The sequence below is a fragment of the Cololabis saira genome, chromosome 9 (genome assembly GCF_033807715.1).
Source record: "Cololabis saira isolate AMF1-May2022 chromosome 9, fColSai1.1, whole genome shotgun sequence".
Classification (NCBI taxonomy): Eukaryota; Metazoa; Chordata; class Actinopteri; order Beloniformes; family Belonidae; genus Cololabis; species Cololabis saira.
Window position 1 is genome coordinate 6,386,631 of NC_084595.1, and position 15,237 is coordinate 6,401,867.

The window sequence follows — 15,237 nt, forward strand, 5'->3', positions numbered from 1 at the left end:
GGCTCCAGCAGACCCCCGTGACCCCCGTGACCCCACAAGGGATAAAGCGGGTAAGATAATGAATGAATGAATGAATGAATAGATTTAAAACTCGTAGATTTAGCTTTAAATATCCACTGGGCTTACATCAAATACATCAAAACACAACAATAAAAAACAGTTTTCTGAACTTATCAATATGACTCTGTCCTTCACAGGATAAGTAAAATGGATCACTGCAAAAACTCACAATCTTAACAAGAATATTTGTCTTATTTCTAGTTAAAATGTCTCATTTTAATTATAAAAAAATCCCATTACACTTAAAACAAGACTCATCAGTGGAAAAAACAACAATTTTCACCTGTTTCAAGTAGATTTTCACTTAAAATAAGTAGAAAAATCTTTTGCTTTGCTTGTAATGAGAAGATAAATCTTGTCCCACTGGCAGATTTTCCTACTTATTTCAAGTGAAAATGTACTTGAAACAGGTGAAAATTGTCAAATAAGTTATTTTTCTGGTGTTATTTTTCTGGTGATGACTATAAATGTTGAAATAGCAGTAAAACCACATTCATTGATGAAATGACATAAGGGATGGTGGTTTTACAGGGGGGATGATTTGGACCGTTTTTATTTCAGGGGGGATGCCATCCCCCCTCATCCCCCCTCATCCCCCCTCAACTCCAGTACTGGATGCTCGGGGTTCATGAGTCTATCATTTCTTTTCCTGTACTTGAAGTCACCAAATAATCAGCGTATACCTAAAGAAAATATTTTATTTAGGTAGATTTAAAACTCGTAGATTTGTCACTTTACAATTTAGTTTTTTCTACAAAACAAAATAGATTAATTAATATTAATATTAATTCATATGCTGTAGCTGTAATTTTTGCACATTGTGGGCTTGTACTTGATTTATCAGGTCAAACATTGATCTCAGGTGACATAAATCTGTGAATCATGAAGCTTTAATGACTTGTAACCACTAGATGTCGTTCTAGAGAAGACGTTTTCTCCTCACACTCGTGTTCATGATCAGTTTAATGCCTCTAAACACACAACAGATTATTATTATTATTATTATTATTATTATTATTATTATTATTATTATTATTATTATTACCTTTAAAATAATTAAACTCAACATCCCATATAAACATGTTTTTTTTTTTTTTTTTCAAATCAGAGGTAATCAATATAATTAATTCAGTGGTAACCGACGTGCGGCCACTGAAATCAACGGGATCAACGCCACTTGTGGAACTATTTTTTTTATTTTTAAACCTCTTTATTAATTTCACAAAAAAAACAAGGCACATTATACATTCCAGGGGAACATTTGCATCAAAGAAACACTGAAAAACCAATGAGTAAAACAAAACAAAAAAGATACAGAGCAAAAATGAAAGAAAAGGAATAAACAATAAAAAAGAAAAAGAAAAAACGCAAGTAATCAGTCAGGAATTAGGGAACAAAGATACTTATGAAGATGCTGGGCTTTTTGAATCATGCAAGATTTTGAATACTTTTTCTACTGAATTATTTCATTTAAATATGCAATAAAGATTGGATTAATTTTCAAAAAGCGACATTTATTGATAAAAAAATTAGCCAATCTAATAAAATTATTGATTCCAAAGTCTATTTTTTTGTCCTCCACTTGTAAACCAAATGTAATGCTTTCAAATGTAAGAATAGGAATGGTTTGATCATTATAGGTTATCCAGTATTAAAGCATCCCAAAAGGTCCTAGTTAGGCTACAAGAGTGATAGTGTAATTTTGTGTCTGAAAGCATTGAAACTGATTTCAAATTATTTTGGAAGGATGTGTTTTTTGGTGTTTTTGACAATGTAACGATTAGAACAAAGCCAAAAGAAACATTTATTATTAATTTGTTGATTATCCTTGCAAAATTCCACATCCACAAATCCAAATTCTTACACAAAAAACCCTCTTTTTTTACTTTTCATTGTGAATTCAATCAGTATCTGGACTCTATTAAGTTTTCTACTAATTCAAAAGCAATCAAAACCATAAATGTATGTAAATGTTTGGCTTTCTGTTATAATTTCATCCCCCCTGGCTGGTTATAATGTGTTGTGCTTTTTGTTTTTTATTTTATTTGAGTAATACTCTTTATATGTTATAATTCAACTCGAAATTGCAATATGTGAAGATTTGTAATCATTGTACTTTTTGCAAATGTTAAATAAAAAAAAAAATCCTATGGAAGTGTCTGTTTTTATTTTTATTGAAAGACAAAATGCAAACATCACAGTAAAACCGCCAGGGGGACACACACCCAGTGGCGGAAAAATCAGGACACAATGATCTACAGAAATACATTAAAAAGGCACATATGGAAGTTTTATCTGTTTCATCCACTGCTCTGCCGTGTTTACGTCGTCTCGGCCACACGGACCAATCACAGTCCGACAAAGGGCCACTTACTTCCGTATTGTTGACAAATCAGCGCGTTGGGGGCGGGGCCTGTAAGCTGCTCTGGCCTCCTATTGGTTGGTTATTCCCCTCCTTTATCCAGTCCTGCATCGCGGTGCTTGGCTCCATAGACATTTATACGTAGACGCCGCCATGTTGGATGTGGCAAGACTGCACTGGAAACTAATACAAGTAAATGGACTTACTTTCATAAAGCGCCTTTCTATAAAGAAATTTACGTTTTACGTCTCATTTATTCATTCACACACGCACTTTTTCCCTCTTTTTTTCTCGTTTTTCCTCCTTTTTTCCTCTCTTTTTTCTGCTTTTTTAAAATATTTTTTTCATCTTTTTTTCCTCTTTGTTCCTCTTTTTTATCTTTCTTTTCCTCTTCTTTCTTTTCTCTTTTTTATCTTTTTTTCTTGTTTTTTCCTTTTTTTAATCTTTTTTCCCTCTTTTTCATCTTTTTTTTCTATTTGTTTGATATTTTTTCCTCTTTGTTCCTGTTTTTCATTTTTTTCCTCTTTTCTTTGTTTTCTCTTTTTTCATCTTTTTTCCCTCTTTTTTCTATTTTTTCATCTTTTTTTCTTTTTTTCATCTTTTCTTCCTCGTTTTTCCTTATTTTCATAAACCTTTCTACAAAGAAATGTACGTTTTACGTCTCATTTATTCATTCACACACGCACTAATATACTTGGGAAACAGTTAGGCACCAAAAATAATATATTTAATTTTCTCAGACGGCAAAAATAAGAACTTTATTGATCCCACATAGGAGTAATTCATGTTATATCAGCTCACAAAAAAATAAAGAAAAATCACAAAAATAAGAATAATAAATAGATAAGAGAATAAGAAATTACATAAACATATTTAAAATTTACAAGTAACAAAATAACATATTTGAACCATTTTTCAGATTTTTTCAGTTATTTTATTGTCTGAAAAATGGTTAAAATATGTTATTTTGTTATTTGAAAAATTTTAAATTTGTTTTGTTGATGAGAAAATTTGTTTCTCTATTTTTCTTATTTTTGTGAGGGGGGATATATTTTGTTTTTCGGCGAATACTTTGTTCTCTATAGCTGATATAACATGAATTACTCCTATGTGGGATCAATAAAGTTCTTATTTTTGCCGTCTGAGAAAATTAAATATATTATATTTGGTGCCTAACTGTTTCTCAAGTATATTAGTGCATGTGTGAATGAATAAAGGAGACGTAAAATGTACATTGCTTTATGAAAATAAGGAAAAAAGAGGAAGAAAAGATGAAAAAAGAGAAAAAGATGAAAAAAAGAGGGAAAAAATAGAAAAAAAGAGGAGAAAAAAAGGAAAAAATTAGAAAAAATAGGGAAAAAGATGAAAAAAGGAGAAAAGAAAGAAAAGAGGAAAAAAATGAAAAACAGAGGAACAAAGAGGAAAAAATATGAAACAAATAGAAAAAAAGATGAAAAAGAGGGAAAAAATAGAAAAAAAGAGGAAAAAATAAGAAAAAAAGAGAAAAAAGAGAAAAGAAAGAAAAGAGTAAAAGAAAGATAAAAAGAGGAACAAAGAGGAAAAAAAGATGAAAAAAAATGAAAAAAAGATAAAAAAAAGCAGAAAAAAAGGGAAAAAGGAGGAAAAAAGAGAAAAAAAAGGAAAAAAGAGGAAAAAAGTGCGTGTGTGAATGAATAAATGAGACGTAAAGCGTAAATTTCTTTGTAGAAAGGAGCTTTATGAAAATAAGGAAAAAAGAGGAAGAAAAGATGAAAAAAGAGGAACAAAGAGGAAAAAAAGAGGGAAAAAAGAGAAAAAATGAAAAAAGAGGAACAAAGAGGAACAAAGAGGGAAAAAAGATGAAAAATAGGGAAAAAAGATAAAAAAGAGGAGAAAATAGGAAAAAAATAGGGAAAAAAAGATGAAAAAGAGAAAAAAATGAAAAAAGAGGAACAAAGAGGAAAAAGGAGGAAAAAAGAGGGAAAAAAGAGAAAAGAGAGGAAAAAAGAGGACAAAATAGGTAAAAAATAAAAAAGAGGGAAATGGAGAAAAGAAAGAAAAGAGGGAAAAAAGAGGAACAAAGAGGAAAAAAGGAAAAAGGAGGAAAAAAAGATAAAAAAGAAAAAAAGCAGAAAAAAGAAGGAAAAAAGAGGAAAAAAGTGCGTGTGTGAATGAATAAATGAGACGTAAAACGTACATTTCTTTCTAGAAAGGCGCTTTATGAAAATAAGTCCATTTACTTCTATTAGTCTACAGCGCAGTCTTGCCTCATCCAATATGGCGGCGTCGTTGACGTATCGCAGCAGCTCCGTGGGGCGGATACGGATACAAGTCTACGGCTCCTCCCAGCGGGATCCGACGACGACTGCCTCATCTTTCATTCAGAAAAAAACAGCTCGTGAAAAAGGCGAAACAGAAAACCTGACGCTGGTAAGTCATTTGTAATTTGTAAATAAATGGCGTGGAGATGTATGTTTTTGAGGCGGAGGGATGTCGTTTATCCGCCTTTCCTCCCCTGCCTGGGGCCGCCTGTCATGAGACCAGGAGGATGTAACATCCACATCTCCGAGGCCTGCTCGGGTTTTAGGGGCTTATTTAGCTACTGGGTTCTCCTTTTTTTAAAATGAAAGTTGTAAAAATGTTTGGCATATCCGGCCTGAACCCGATAGATCTCCTTAATGTGTCATGAATATCCAGGTTTCAGGTTTCAAGGCAACACAAAGTGTGTCATGTGAGCAGAGGAGCCGCAGTGAAGTTGGTTTCAGGTTGGATGTTTCTCTCATTAGGGTTTGAGCGGCTGCAACATTTCAGATGCGCCTGTATTACAGACTTTACAGTAAACACATGCACACAGAAAAGGGCTGAAGCCTGATTTACAGGACTGTCTCAGAAAATTAGAATATAGTGATAAAGTTCTTTATTTTCTGTAATGCAATTTAAAAAAAAAAAAGTCATACATTCTGGATTTATTACAAATCAACGGGAATATTGCAAGCATTTCCTTATTACTTTAAAAACCCCATATCACTTTAAAAACCCCATATTGTACATTTCTGTTTATACATTTTATCTGTCCTAAGTCATGCTACGTCACTTTTTGTAAAGAGTCATATCCGCCACTTTAAAACCTCATATTGTACATTTCTGTTTATTTCTGTTTATACATTTTATTTTATTCTATCTCTTATTTTATCTCTATATATTTGTTTGTTTTTATATTTTTATTTTTATTGTATTGCACCAACCACCACAACAAATTCCTTGTGTGTGTTAACAAACTTGGCAATAAACCTCTTTCTGATTTCTGATTCTGATTATTTTAATATTGCTGATTATGGCTTACAGTTTAAGATTAAGATTCCCAGAATATTCTAATTTTTTGAGATAGGATATTTTAGTTTTCTTAAGCTGTAAGCCATGATCAGCAATATTAAAATAATAAAAGGCTTGCAATATTTCATTTGATTTGGAATGAATCCAGAATGTATGACATTTTTGTTTTTGTAATTACAGAAAATCACAATATTCTAATTTTCTGAGACAGTCTTGTAAGTGTGATATAAATCTAATCCATTGTTATTAACTGATTTTCTTTTTTCATTTTTTATTTTTTTATTTATCCTTTATTTATCCAGGAAAGTCCCATTGAAATACAATATCTCTTCTGCCAGGGAGTCCTGGTCAAGATGGCAGCAGAAAAATAAATTAAATACATACAGGACTGTCTCATAAAATTAGAATATTGTAATAAAGTTCTTTATTTTCTGTAATGCAATTTAAAAAAAAAAAAAAAAAAAAAAAAAAAAAAAAAAAAAAAATATATATATAATGTCATACATTCTGGATTCATTACAAATCTGAAATATTGCAAGCCTTTTATTATTTTAATACTGCTGATTATGGCTTACAGTTTAAGATTAAAATTCCCAGAATATTCTAATTTTTTGAGATAGGATATTTGAGTTTTCTCATGTTTTTTGAGCTGTTGCATGAATGATATGACTGTAGTTATGCAAAATATTACTACTAGTATTATATTGAGATTCAACAGCAAGTATTGCAGCTAATGATGCTGTAAGGACCAATCAGCTCCCAGAATGCTGATAGAACTGCTTTCAGAAACATCGTGGGTCAGAATTACCAAACAGATCCAGGGAGGAAACAGAGACGGATGAAATCGGTTTTATTTTTTCCCACATTCTGTTTTTATTTGTTCCATTCTCGGTCTATTTTGGTTTTTAATTTTTGAGCATTTGGTTTTTATCATTTTTTGCAAATGTAACCCCAAGACAGTATATAAAGTAATGAAATATAGACAATTTATGCAATTATAACCTAACACTTTAATGTTTTCATACCTTTAAACATATTTAAAGGCAAAAACATGGCACCAGTTATTCTCGTGTCCAACAAAACATTCCTGTTTTGGGGAAAAAACAAAAAAATAACCAAAAGTTGTAATGTAATGATGAAAAAAATAAATAAATAAAATAAAAAAAATAAATAAATAAAAAAAAATCGATCTTTAGACATATGAATCGATTTTTAGGAATTAATATGAGAATTGATTTAGAATTGGGAAATCGATTTTTTCAACACAGGCCTAGTAGTTTATCTTTTACTACTACTGTCATTTAGCAGACGCCTTTATCCAAAGCGACTTTCATCTGAGAGAAAAACACAAGCACAAAATCACACAGGAGGTTCAGCTGGATCAGAGCTGGTCAGACTGGGAGTCCAGTTGGATATATATATATATATATATATATATATACACACAGACACACTCCCCCCCCCCCCCCTTTATATAAGAAATCTACGTCTAAAAAGACCCCATCTTGTCATAAGTGCATGCAGCTACTAGATGCAGAAGTTCTCCTTAAAGAGCTGAGTCTTTAGTTTAGCTTTTGGTTGCATTTCATCATTTTTTTTTCTATTTCTTCAGTGCTGCCACTATTCACTGCCTAAACACCCGAGTTTATGTTTGATATTTGATTATTAGCAAAAGTAAAAGGTCTGAGACTGTAATATTGAAAGTAAAAAAAAAAGAAAAAAGTGGTTTGGTCCCAGACTGAGTGTAGAATAAAAATAATGTCATCTAAACTTAATCTGGCTAAACACAAATAAAAAGAAGAGACGAGAATCTAAATATTTCGTGAATGTCAATAGAAATGTGGGGGTTTATTTTTACAGTTTTGATTTCTCAGGTTTCATAAATAATTTGTGAAAAACTATACAATCAGAAATGATCCTATGGTGAAATAATATTCGGTCATTTTAGAGATGATCACCAGTTATTTGACCAATGCTGAAATAAAAGCCTCTGCTACCGCAGTGAAGTTGGTTTCAGGTTGGATGTTTCTCTCATTAGAGTCTGAGCTGCTGCAACATTTCAAATGCGCTCGTATTACAGACTTTACAGTAAACACAGGCACAGAAAAGGGCTGAAACTGTTCTGACTTAATGTTTTCATGATGAAATGTGAGATATAAGCATAGATACTGTGTTTAAAGCTGATTAGGAAAACAGGTTCAAATGCAATCAGATCCAATTGAGAAATCTTCTTTAAATCAAGAAGTCTGTAAGTTCTCCTAAAAGACTGAGGCTGGAGCTAAACTTCAGTGTAATGCTCGTTTATTTTAGCTTTTATATCTTGTTTTCCAGTCAAATCAGTTAATAATAACAACAATAATAATGGATTAGATTTATATCACACTTGTTTGGACTAGGGATGGGCGGTATGGACTAAAAAATGTATCACGATAATTTCTGGCATTTATCCCGATAACGATAAAAATGACGATAAAAATAATACCAATTCAACTCCACCTTTGTAACTATAAATCTATCTCCACATTCAGTCTTTGGAGCCAAATCACTGATCTAAAAGATACTAAATACTAAACTACACCAATTACATTGTTTCTTTCTTTCTTTCTTTCTTTCAGGCTCATTTCCTTCCTTCCTTCCTTCCTTCCTTCCTTCCTTCCTTCCTTCCTTCCTTCCTTCCTTCCTTCCTTCCTTCCTTCCTTCCTTCCTTCCTTCCTTCCTTCCTTCCTTCCTTCCTTCCTTTCTTCCTTCCTTCCTTCCTTCCTTCCTTCACGTACGTTGTGCGTCGATTTAACGCAGACTTAAATAATCTTTACACAAAAACGTCATCAACGGGAATTTATCGTTTTTATCGCGAGATACAAATTCTTACCGTGGGTAATTTTTTTGTCGGTTTATCGTGAACGGTAAAATATCACCCATTCCTAGTTTGGACACAATGTTTCACTTGGTTAGGGAGTAAAAGCCACTGTTCCTGCTACGGGTAGAAAGGAGGAGGAAACTAAACATCCAAAGGGCAGAAACCGTAAACTCTTGTGGCGTCAAACATTAAACTGAAATAACTTCTAACTCCAAACTCCCTCAGACTCTCCCCCTCTCCGCTTGGATTATTTCTATCCATTGCTTGTTTCAAGTTTAAGAATCTTTGTACTCGTTCATTAAATCATTGGCGACAAGCGTGATCAGTTTAGTTTGGTTGTTTAATCTGTGTCTTATTATGTTTCATTTCTTCAACCTGTGGCCACTTTTACACTTCACAATAAAATCACAGTCCAAAACTAATGACTAAAATGATACAGGACTGTCTCAGAAAATTAGAATATTGTGATAAAGTTCTTTATTTCCTGTAATGCAATTAAAAAAACAAAAATGTCATACATTCTGGATTCATTACAAATCAACTGAAATATTGCAAGCCTTTTATTATTTTAATATTGATGATTATGGTTTACAGTTTAAGATTAAGATTCCCAGAATATTCTAATTTTTTTAGGTAGGATATCTGAGTTTTCTTAAGCTGTAAGCCATGATCAGCAATATTAAAATAATAAAAGGCTTGCAATATTTCAGCTGATTTGTAATGAATCCAGAATGTATGACATTTTTGTTTTTGTAATTGCATTACAGAAAATCACAATATTCTAATTTTCTGAGACAGTCCTGTATGTCCAATGTGTTAATCTCAAGTCTTTCTCATTTGAAATGTTTTTTTCTTTTCTTTTCTTTTCTTTTCTTTTCTTTTCTTTCTTGTCCGTCTTCAGCCGCCCAGACTCCCGTCACGATGATCCACAGCTTGTTCCTGATCAACGCGTCGGGGGATATTTTCCTGGAGAAGCACTGGAAGAGCGTGGTGAGCCGCTCCGTGTGCGACTACTTCTTCGAGGCGCAGGAGCGCGCCACGGAGCCGGAGAACGTGCCGCCCGTGATCCCCACGCCGCACCACTACCTCATCAGCGTGCTCCGACACCGCATCTACTTCGTGGCCGTGATCCAGAGCGAAGTGCCGCCGCTCTTCGTCATCGAGTTCCTGCACAGAGTCGTGGACACGTTCCAGGTTGGGGATTTCCTCCCTCCTTAGTTTTGGTCTATTTCAAAGTAGGGCTGGAAAAGTGCGTATGGACCAAAAGTCATATCTCCATATTTTCTAGCTCAAGGGTCGGCAACCCGCGGCTCTAGAGCCGCATGCGGCTCTTTAGCGCCATCCTAGTGGCTCCCTGGAGCTTTTTAAAAAATGTTTGACCTTTTTTTTCCTTTTTTTTTTTTTTCTTCTTTTTTTCCTTTTTCTAATTTTTTCTTTTTTTCTTTTCTTTTTTTCTTCCTTTTTCCTTTCCTTTTTAATCTCGACATTTCGGCTTTTTTCTCGAATTGTACTTCAACATTAATCTCGACATTTAGACTTTTCTCTCGACATTTCAACTTTTTCTCGATATTTTGACTTTTTTCTCGACATTTCAACTTTTTTCTCGATATTTCGACTTTTTTCTCAAAGTGCATAATGAAAACATAAATCTCCCCCCAGTTATAACTAATATAGAAACATGCAGCATGTGTTGTCTTCATTCTAAGGCTGATAGAAGACTTTTCATTTTTTGCGGCTCCAGACATATTTGTTTTTTGTGTTTTTGGTCCAATATGGCTCTTTCAACATTTTGGGTTGCCGACCCCTGGTCTAGCTAAATGGCTATACTCCATATATATAGATATTTTTTCTGTGACATAATTGGGGTTTCCCTCAAAGCATTATAGCATAGCATCTCCGTTAGCTTCATTTTTTTCCTTTTTTCAGTTTTAATACAAAGCCTCGTGCCAAATGTCACACAGGTTCCTTTATTAACAGAGGTCTGCACAATATCAAAGTGTATAAAACAAATGAAATAAAAATAAACTGCATATATAGAATAAAAATGCTTCTTTTTTTTGTATAGATATCTTTATTGAGGGCATTAAAAAAAGAAAAAAATAAGATTTACAATAACAATATAATTATCAATATTTCCCCCCTTTTTTTTTTTTAACTTTTCATATACATTAATTAAACCAAAATAAATAAATAATAAGAGAAAAAAAAATAAGAAAAAGAAAAAAGAAACAAAAAAAAGGAATAAATAAGATAAATACGTATATATGTCTATTAATACTAGAACAAAAATTAATAATAAATTAAATAATCAAGTCCTGTGTAAACACATCCATTAATAAAGTAGATGATTCAGATCATTAGTCCAACAAAGGCAAAAAATCCCAAAAAGGTCCCCAAATAAGGTCAAAGTCTCTAGTTTTTTTTCTAACAGAATACAGTATTTTTTCTGGAGTACTATATGATCCAAGTTCATTGATCCACTGTTTGGGTGCTGGGGATTTTTCTGATTTCCAGTTTTTAAGAATACAATTTTTTGCCGCGGTGCCTGCAAGTAGAATGAAATACTTTTTTATGATAAGTCATATAAAATGCTTCTTGAATAAAATAATATCCCTTTCCTGCATAACGTTTAATTAAAATACACTGTGCAATTAATACAATGTAGACAGTAACAGGCAGACTTTTCCACTGAGGTTGACAGTTGTGCAAATAACAAAACATTTGTGCAAATCTCAAATAAAACACGTAAACAGATATTGCATCTCTTTGAGCAAATCTCAAATAACTACAACAAGCCAACTACTGTACATTTTACAGGTTTTGTGCCAGGAAAACTAACCTGTCAACACTGTCAGGTTTCAGCGAGGGGTCAGCGTTGATGTTCAGTCAATTTGTCGCAAAATAAGCTATATCAATATAAACGATATTGTCTCGTACCATATCGCGTTTGAAAATATATCGATATATATTAAAATCTCGATATATCGCCCAGCCCTGTTTCAAAGTCAGAGTCTGGCTGCAGATACGACCTTACCGTTGCTGTGTTTCTTGTTGCCAGGACTACTTCGGCGTGTGCACGGAGGCGGCCATCAAGGACAACGTGGTGGTGGTGTACGAGCTGCTGGAGGAGATGCTGGACAACGGCTTTCCTCTCGCCACCGAGTCCAACATCCTCAAAGAGCTGATCAAGCCCCCCACCATCCTCCGCACCATGGTCAACACCATCACAGGTATCTGCATTCAGTTTAACCACAACCACAACCAGCAGGGACGGGGGGGACACTTCACACTGGTCAGAACTTAGAGGGGATTTATTATGAAAAACAGGTTTTCTCTTGCTTTAACCCTTGTACTGTCTTTGGGTCAAAATGACCTAATTCTCCTGTCCCTCCTTCCTTCCTTCCTTCCTTCCTTCCTTCCTTCCTTCCTTCCTTCCTTCCTTCCTTCTGTTGTGCCACACAGGTAGCTAAGCTGATCAGTTATCGAAGGCTATTAATAATTGTATTAATAATTAGTAATAATTAATAAAGTCGACTATTTATCAAATTGAATTATCAAAATGATAATAATTCTCGTAGGAGCACCACCCCGGGGGCCTTAATCCAGGGAAAATGATAACTTAACAGCAGAAAATCAGTCTCAGATGATTAAGGTTTAAGTTTATAATATAATTGAAGGGTGAGATTCGAGCACTGGCTCTGCTCAAACAATCAGAATGTGACCAAAATTTGTATGAAACAACACACAAACAACTCATTAAAAATCAATCCGAATTTATTTACATACGGGTATCAAAGCAGATGTAAATAAATACCCAAATAAATCCTGATGGCACACTACGTTATTATAAAACCATTAATTAACTAGAAAAACATCAATAGAAATGAAATTAAAGTTAAATGCATGGAATGAAAAAGAAATCAAAGCAATAATAAAGATGATAAAGAACATCTACGGTTTAAAACATTGTGGCTGCACAAAGATGGCGGAGCTTCTGTGGTATTTAAAGATGGACGCGCCCTCGCCACGTGCAATCGGACCGGATGGCAAACGCAGCATTTAAAACGTGCCTACGGCAGAAAACAACGACTACCAAATAATCAACACGATAATGATAACAATGATGATGATGTAATCTCAGCTCTGAACACAGATTTAGCTCTGTAGCACTCCCAGTTAAACTAATACACCCAGGTCTCAAAACCTCACGCCTCCTCGGGTCTCCGGGTGCCGATCAGGGGTTCCTGCCGGGTCTTTTGTTCGGAGTCCCCAATCCAAGAGGTCTCCCGCCTCTACCGCTCTCCCTCCCGACTCTGAAATCAAAAGAGGACGGTCGTGCAGCGTGAAGCAGCCGGCGCTCCCCACCCCGGTCCGGAGGCTCTCACGTCGTCTCGGGTGCGCGCGGGGCCGGTCCACTTCTGGGACATGCGGGTGCCCGTCGGCTGATGAGCGCGTGGCCCCGGACGGGGCGGCGGGATGCGTCTCGGTCTGCGCTGGGCAAGCTGACCGCAGGTCCTTCCAGGAGAAACTCAAGAGCAGAGAGAAAGGTTAGAAAGAGGAACGGGTCTCACCCTGGACCAGGGCCCGAGCTTCGAAGCGGCTCTCCCCCCTTTCCAGCTCCCAGGGACCGGGGACACGTGTGAGGTGGGAGCCGGAGCTCCGCGGAGCGCGGCTTCAACGGGCGGGCCCCGCAGGCCTGGTCCGTTGCGGGCCTTCTGCCTCCCCCCTGCCGGGGGGGAGAAGGGAGATGGGATGTCATCGGTGCCTCGTTTGCGATTGGATGCGCCGCTTGTAGGCGCCGCCCCCCCCCCCACGCAAGGCATGCTGGGGGTTGTAGTTCATGGCAAGGTGGCCATTTTAGGAGGCACATTACAGCCGATTTTCGGCTGAGCAGTCTCAAAGTTGAATATACACATTCACAAAATGTTCATACATTTATAAGTTCAGAGTTCACATGAGCATATGGGCGAGGCCCAACACTTCCTTCCTTCCTTCCTTCCTTCCTTCCTTCCTTCCTTCCTTCCTTCCTTCCTTCCTTCCTTCCTTCCTTCCTTCCTTCCTTCCTTCCTTCCTTTGTTCCTTCTTTTTTCCCTTCCTTCCTTCTTTCCTTGTTTCCTTCTTTCCTCCTGCTCTCTCCTTCCTTCTTCCCTTCCTCTTTTCTCCCTTCCTTCCGTCTTCCCTTCCTTCCTTCCTTCCTTCCTTCCTTCCTTCCTTCCTTCCTTCCTTCCTTCCTTCCTTCCTTCCTTCCTTCCTTCCTTCCTTCCTTCCTTCCTTCCTTCCTTCCTTCCTTCCTTCACGTACGTTGTGTGTCGATTTAACGCAGAACCATAAATCAGTTTTACACAAAAATGTCATCAACGGGAATTTATAATTTTTACCGTGAGATACAAATTCTTACCGTGGGGAATTTTTTTGACGGTAAATCGTGAACGGTAAAATATCACCCATTCCTAGTGCTTGCGGTTTTAGAGCTGGTTCATGTGTTTATTCCAGGCAGCACCAACGTGGGGGAGCAGCTCCCGACCGGCCAGCTCTCCGTGGTGCCGTGGCGACGCACCGGCGTCAAATACACCAACAACGAGGCTTACTTTGACGTGGTGGAAGAGATCGACGCCATCATCGACAAATCAGGTACTGAACTGAAGTCTGAGGTGAAACAGTCGTGTTTTTTTTTTTTTTACGTCTGACCAAGTTACGTTTGTATAAAATCACTGACCCTGTTTTATTTGCGAAGGCTCCACCATCACCGCAGAAATCCAGGGCGTTATCGACGCCTGCGTCAAACTGACCGGCATGCCAGATCTCACTCTGTCTTTCATGGTGAGTTCTGTGTTTTCATCATTTTTACGACTCTCTTAGTCATAGACATGTATCCGTATCGGCCCCATGGAGCTGCTGCGATACGTCATGAACGCCGCCATATTGGATGAGGCAAGACTGCGCTGTAAACTAATACAAGTGAATGGACTTATTTTCATAAAGCGCCTTTCTACAAAGAAATGTACGTTTTAAGTCTCATTTATTCATTCACACAAGCACTAATATACTTGGGAAACAGTTAGGCACCAAATATAATATATTTAGTTTTCTCAGATGGCAAAAATAAGAACTTTATTGATCCCACATAGGAGTAATTCATGTTATATCAACTATAGAGAACAAGGTAGTGCCGAAAAACAATATATATCCCCCCTCAAAAAAATAAGAAAAATAGAGAAACATATTTTCTCATCAACAAAGCATATTTAAAATTTTCAAATAACAAAATAACATATATGAACCATTTTTCAGATAATAAAATAACTGAAAAAATCTGTTAAATCATCAAATCATCAACAAAGATCAATAAAGTTCTTATTTTTGCCATCTGAGAAAATTAAATATATTATATTTGGTGCCTAACGGTTTCCCAAGTACATTAGTGCGTGTGTGAATGAATAAAGGAGATGTAAAACGTACATTTCTTTATAGAAAGGCGCTTTATGAAAATAAGGAAAAGAGGAAAAGATGAAAAAAATATGAAAAAAAGAGGGAAAAAATAGAAAAAAAGAGGAGAAAAAAAGGAAAAAAATAGAAAAATAGAAAAAAGAGGAAAAAAAAGAGAAAAGAAAGAAAAGAGGTAAAAAAAATTAAAAACAGAGGAACA

At 35.7% G+C, this 15,237-nt stretch overlaps 1 protein-coding gene across 1 annotated transcript in view; it reads left to right on the forward strand.

Annotated features, from left to right (window-relative positions):
* The first annotated feature begins 4,751 nt into the window (after positions 1–4,751).
* Positions 4,752–15,237, forward strand: part of ap3m2 (adaptor related protein complex 3 subunit mu 2) — a 23,248-nt gene continuing 12,762 nt past the window's right edge. The window contains exons 1-5 of the mRNA XM_061729798.1: positions 4,752–4,831; positions 9,493–9,785; positions 11,650–11,821; positions 14,085–14,222; positions 14,326–14,411. Coding sequence (XP_061585782.1) covers positions 9,513–9,785; positions 11,650–11,821; positions 14,085–14,222; positions 14,326–14,411 — 669 coding nt within the window. The 5' untranslated portion in view covers positions 4,752–4,831; positions 9,493–9,512. The remainder of the gene's footprint in view (positions 4,832–9,492; positions 9,786–11,649; positions 11,822–14,084; positions 14,223–14,325; positions 14,412–15,237) is intronic.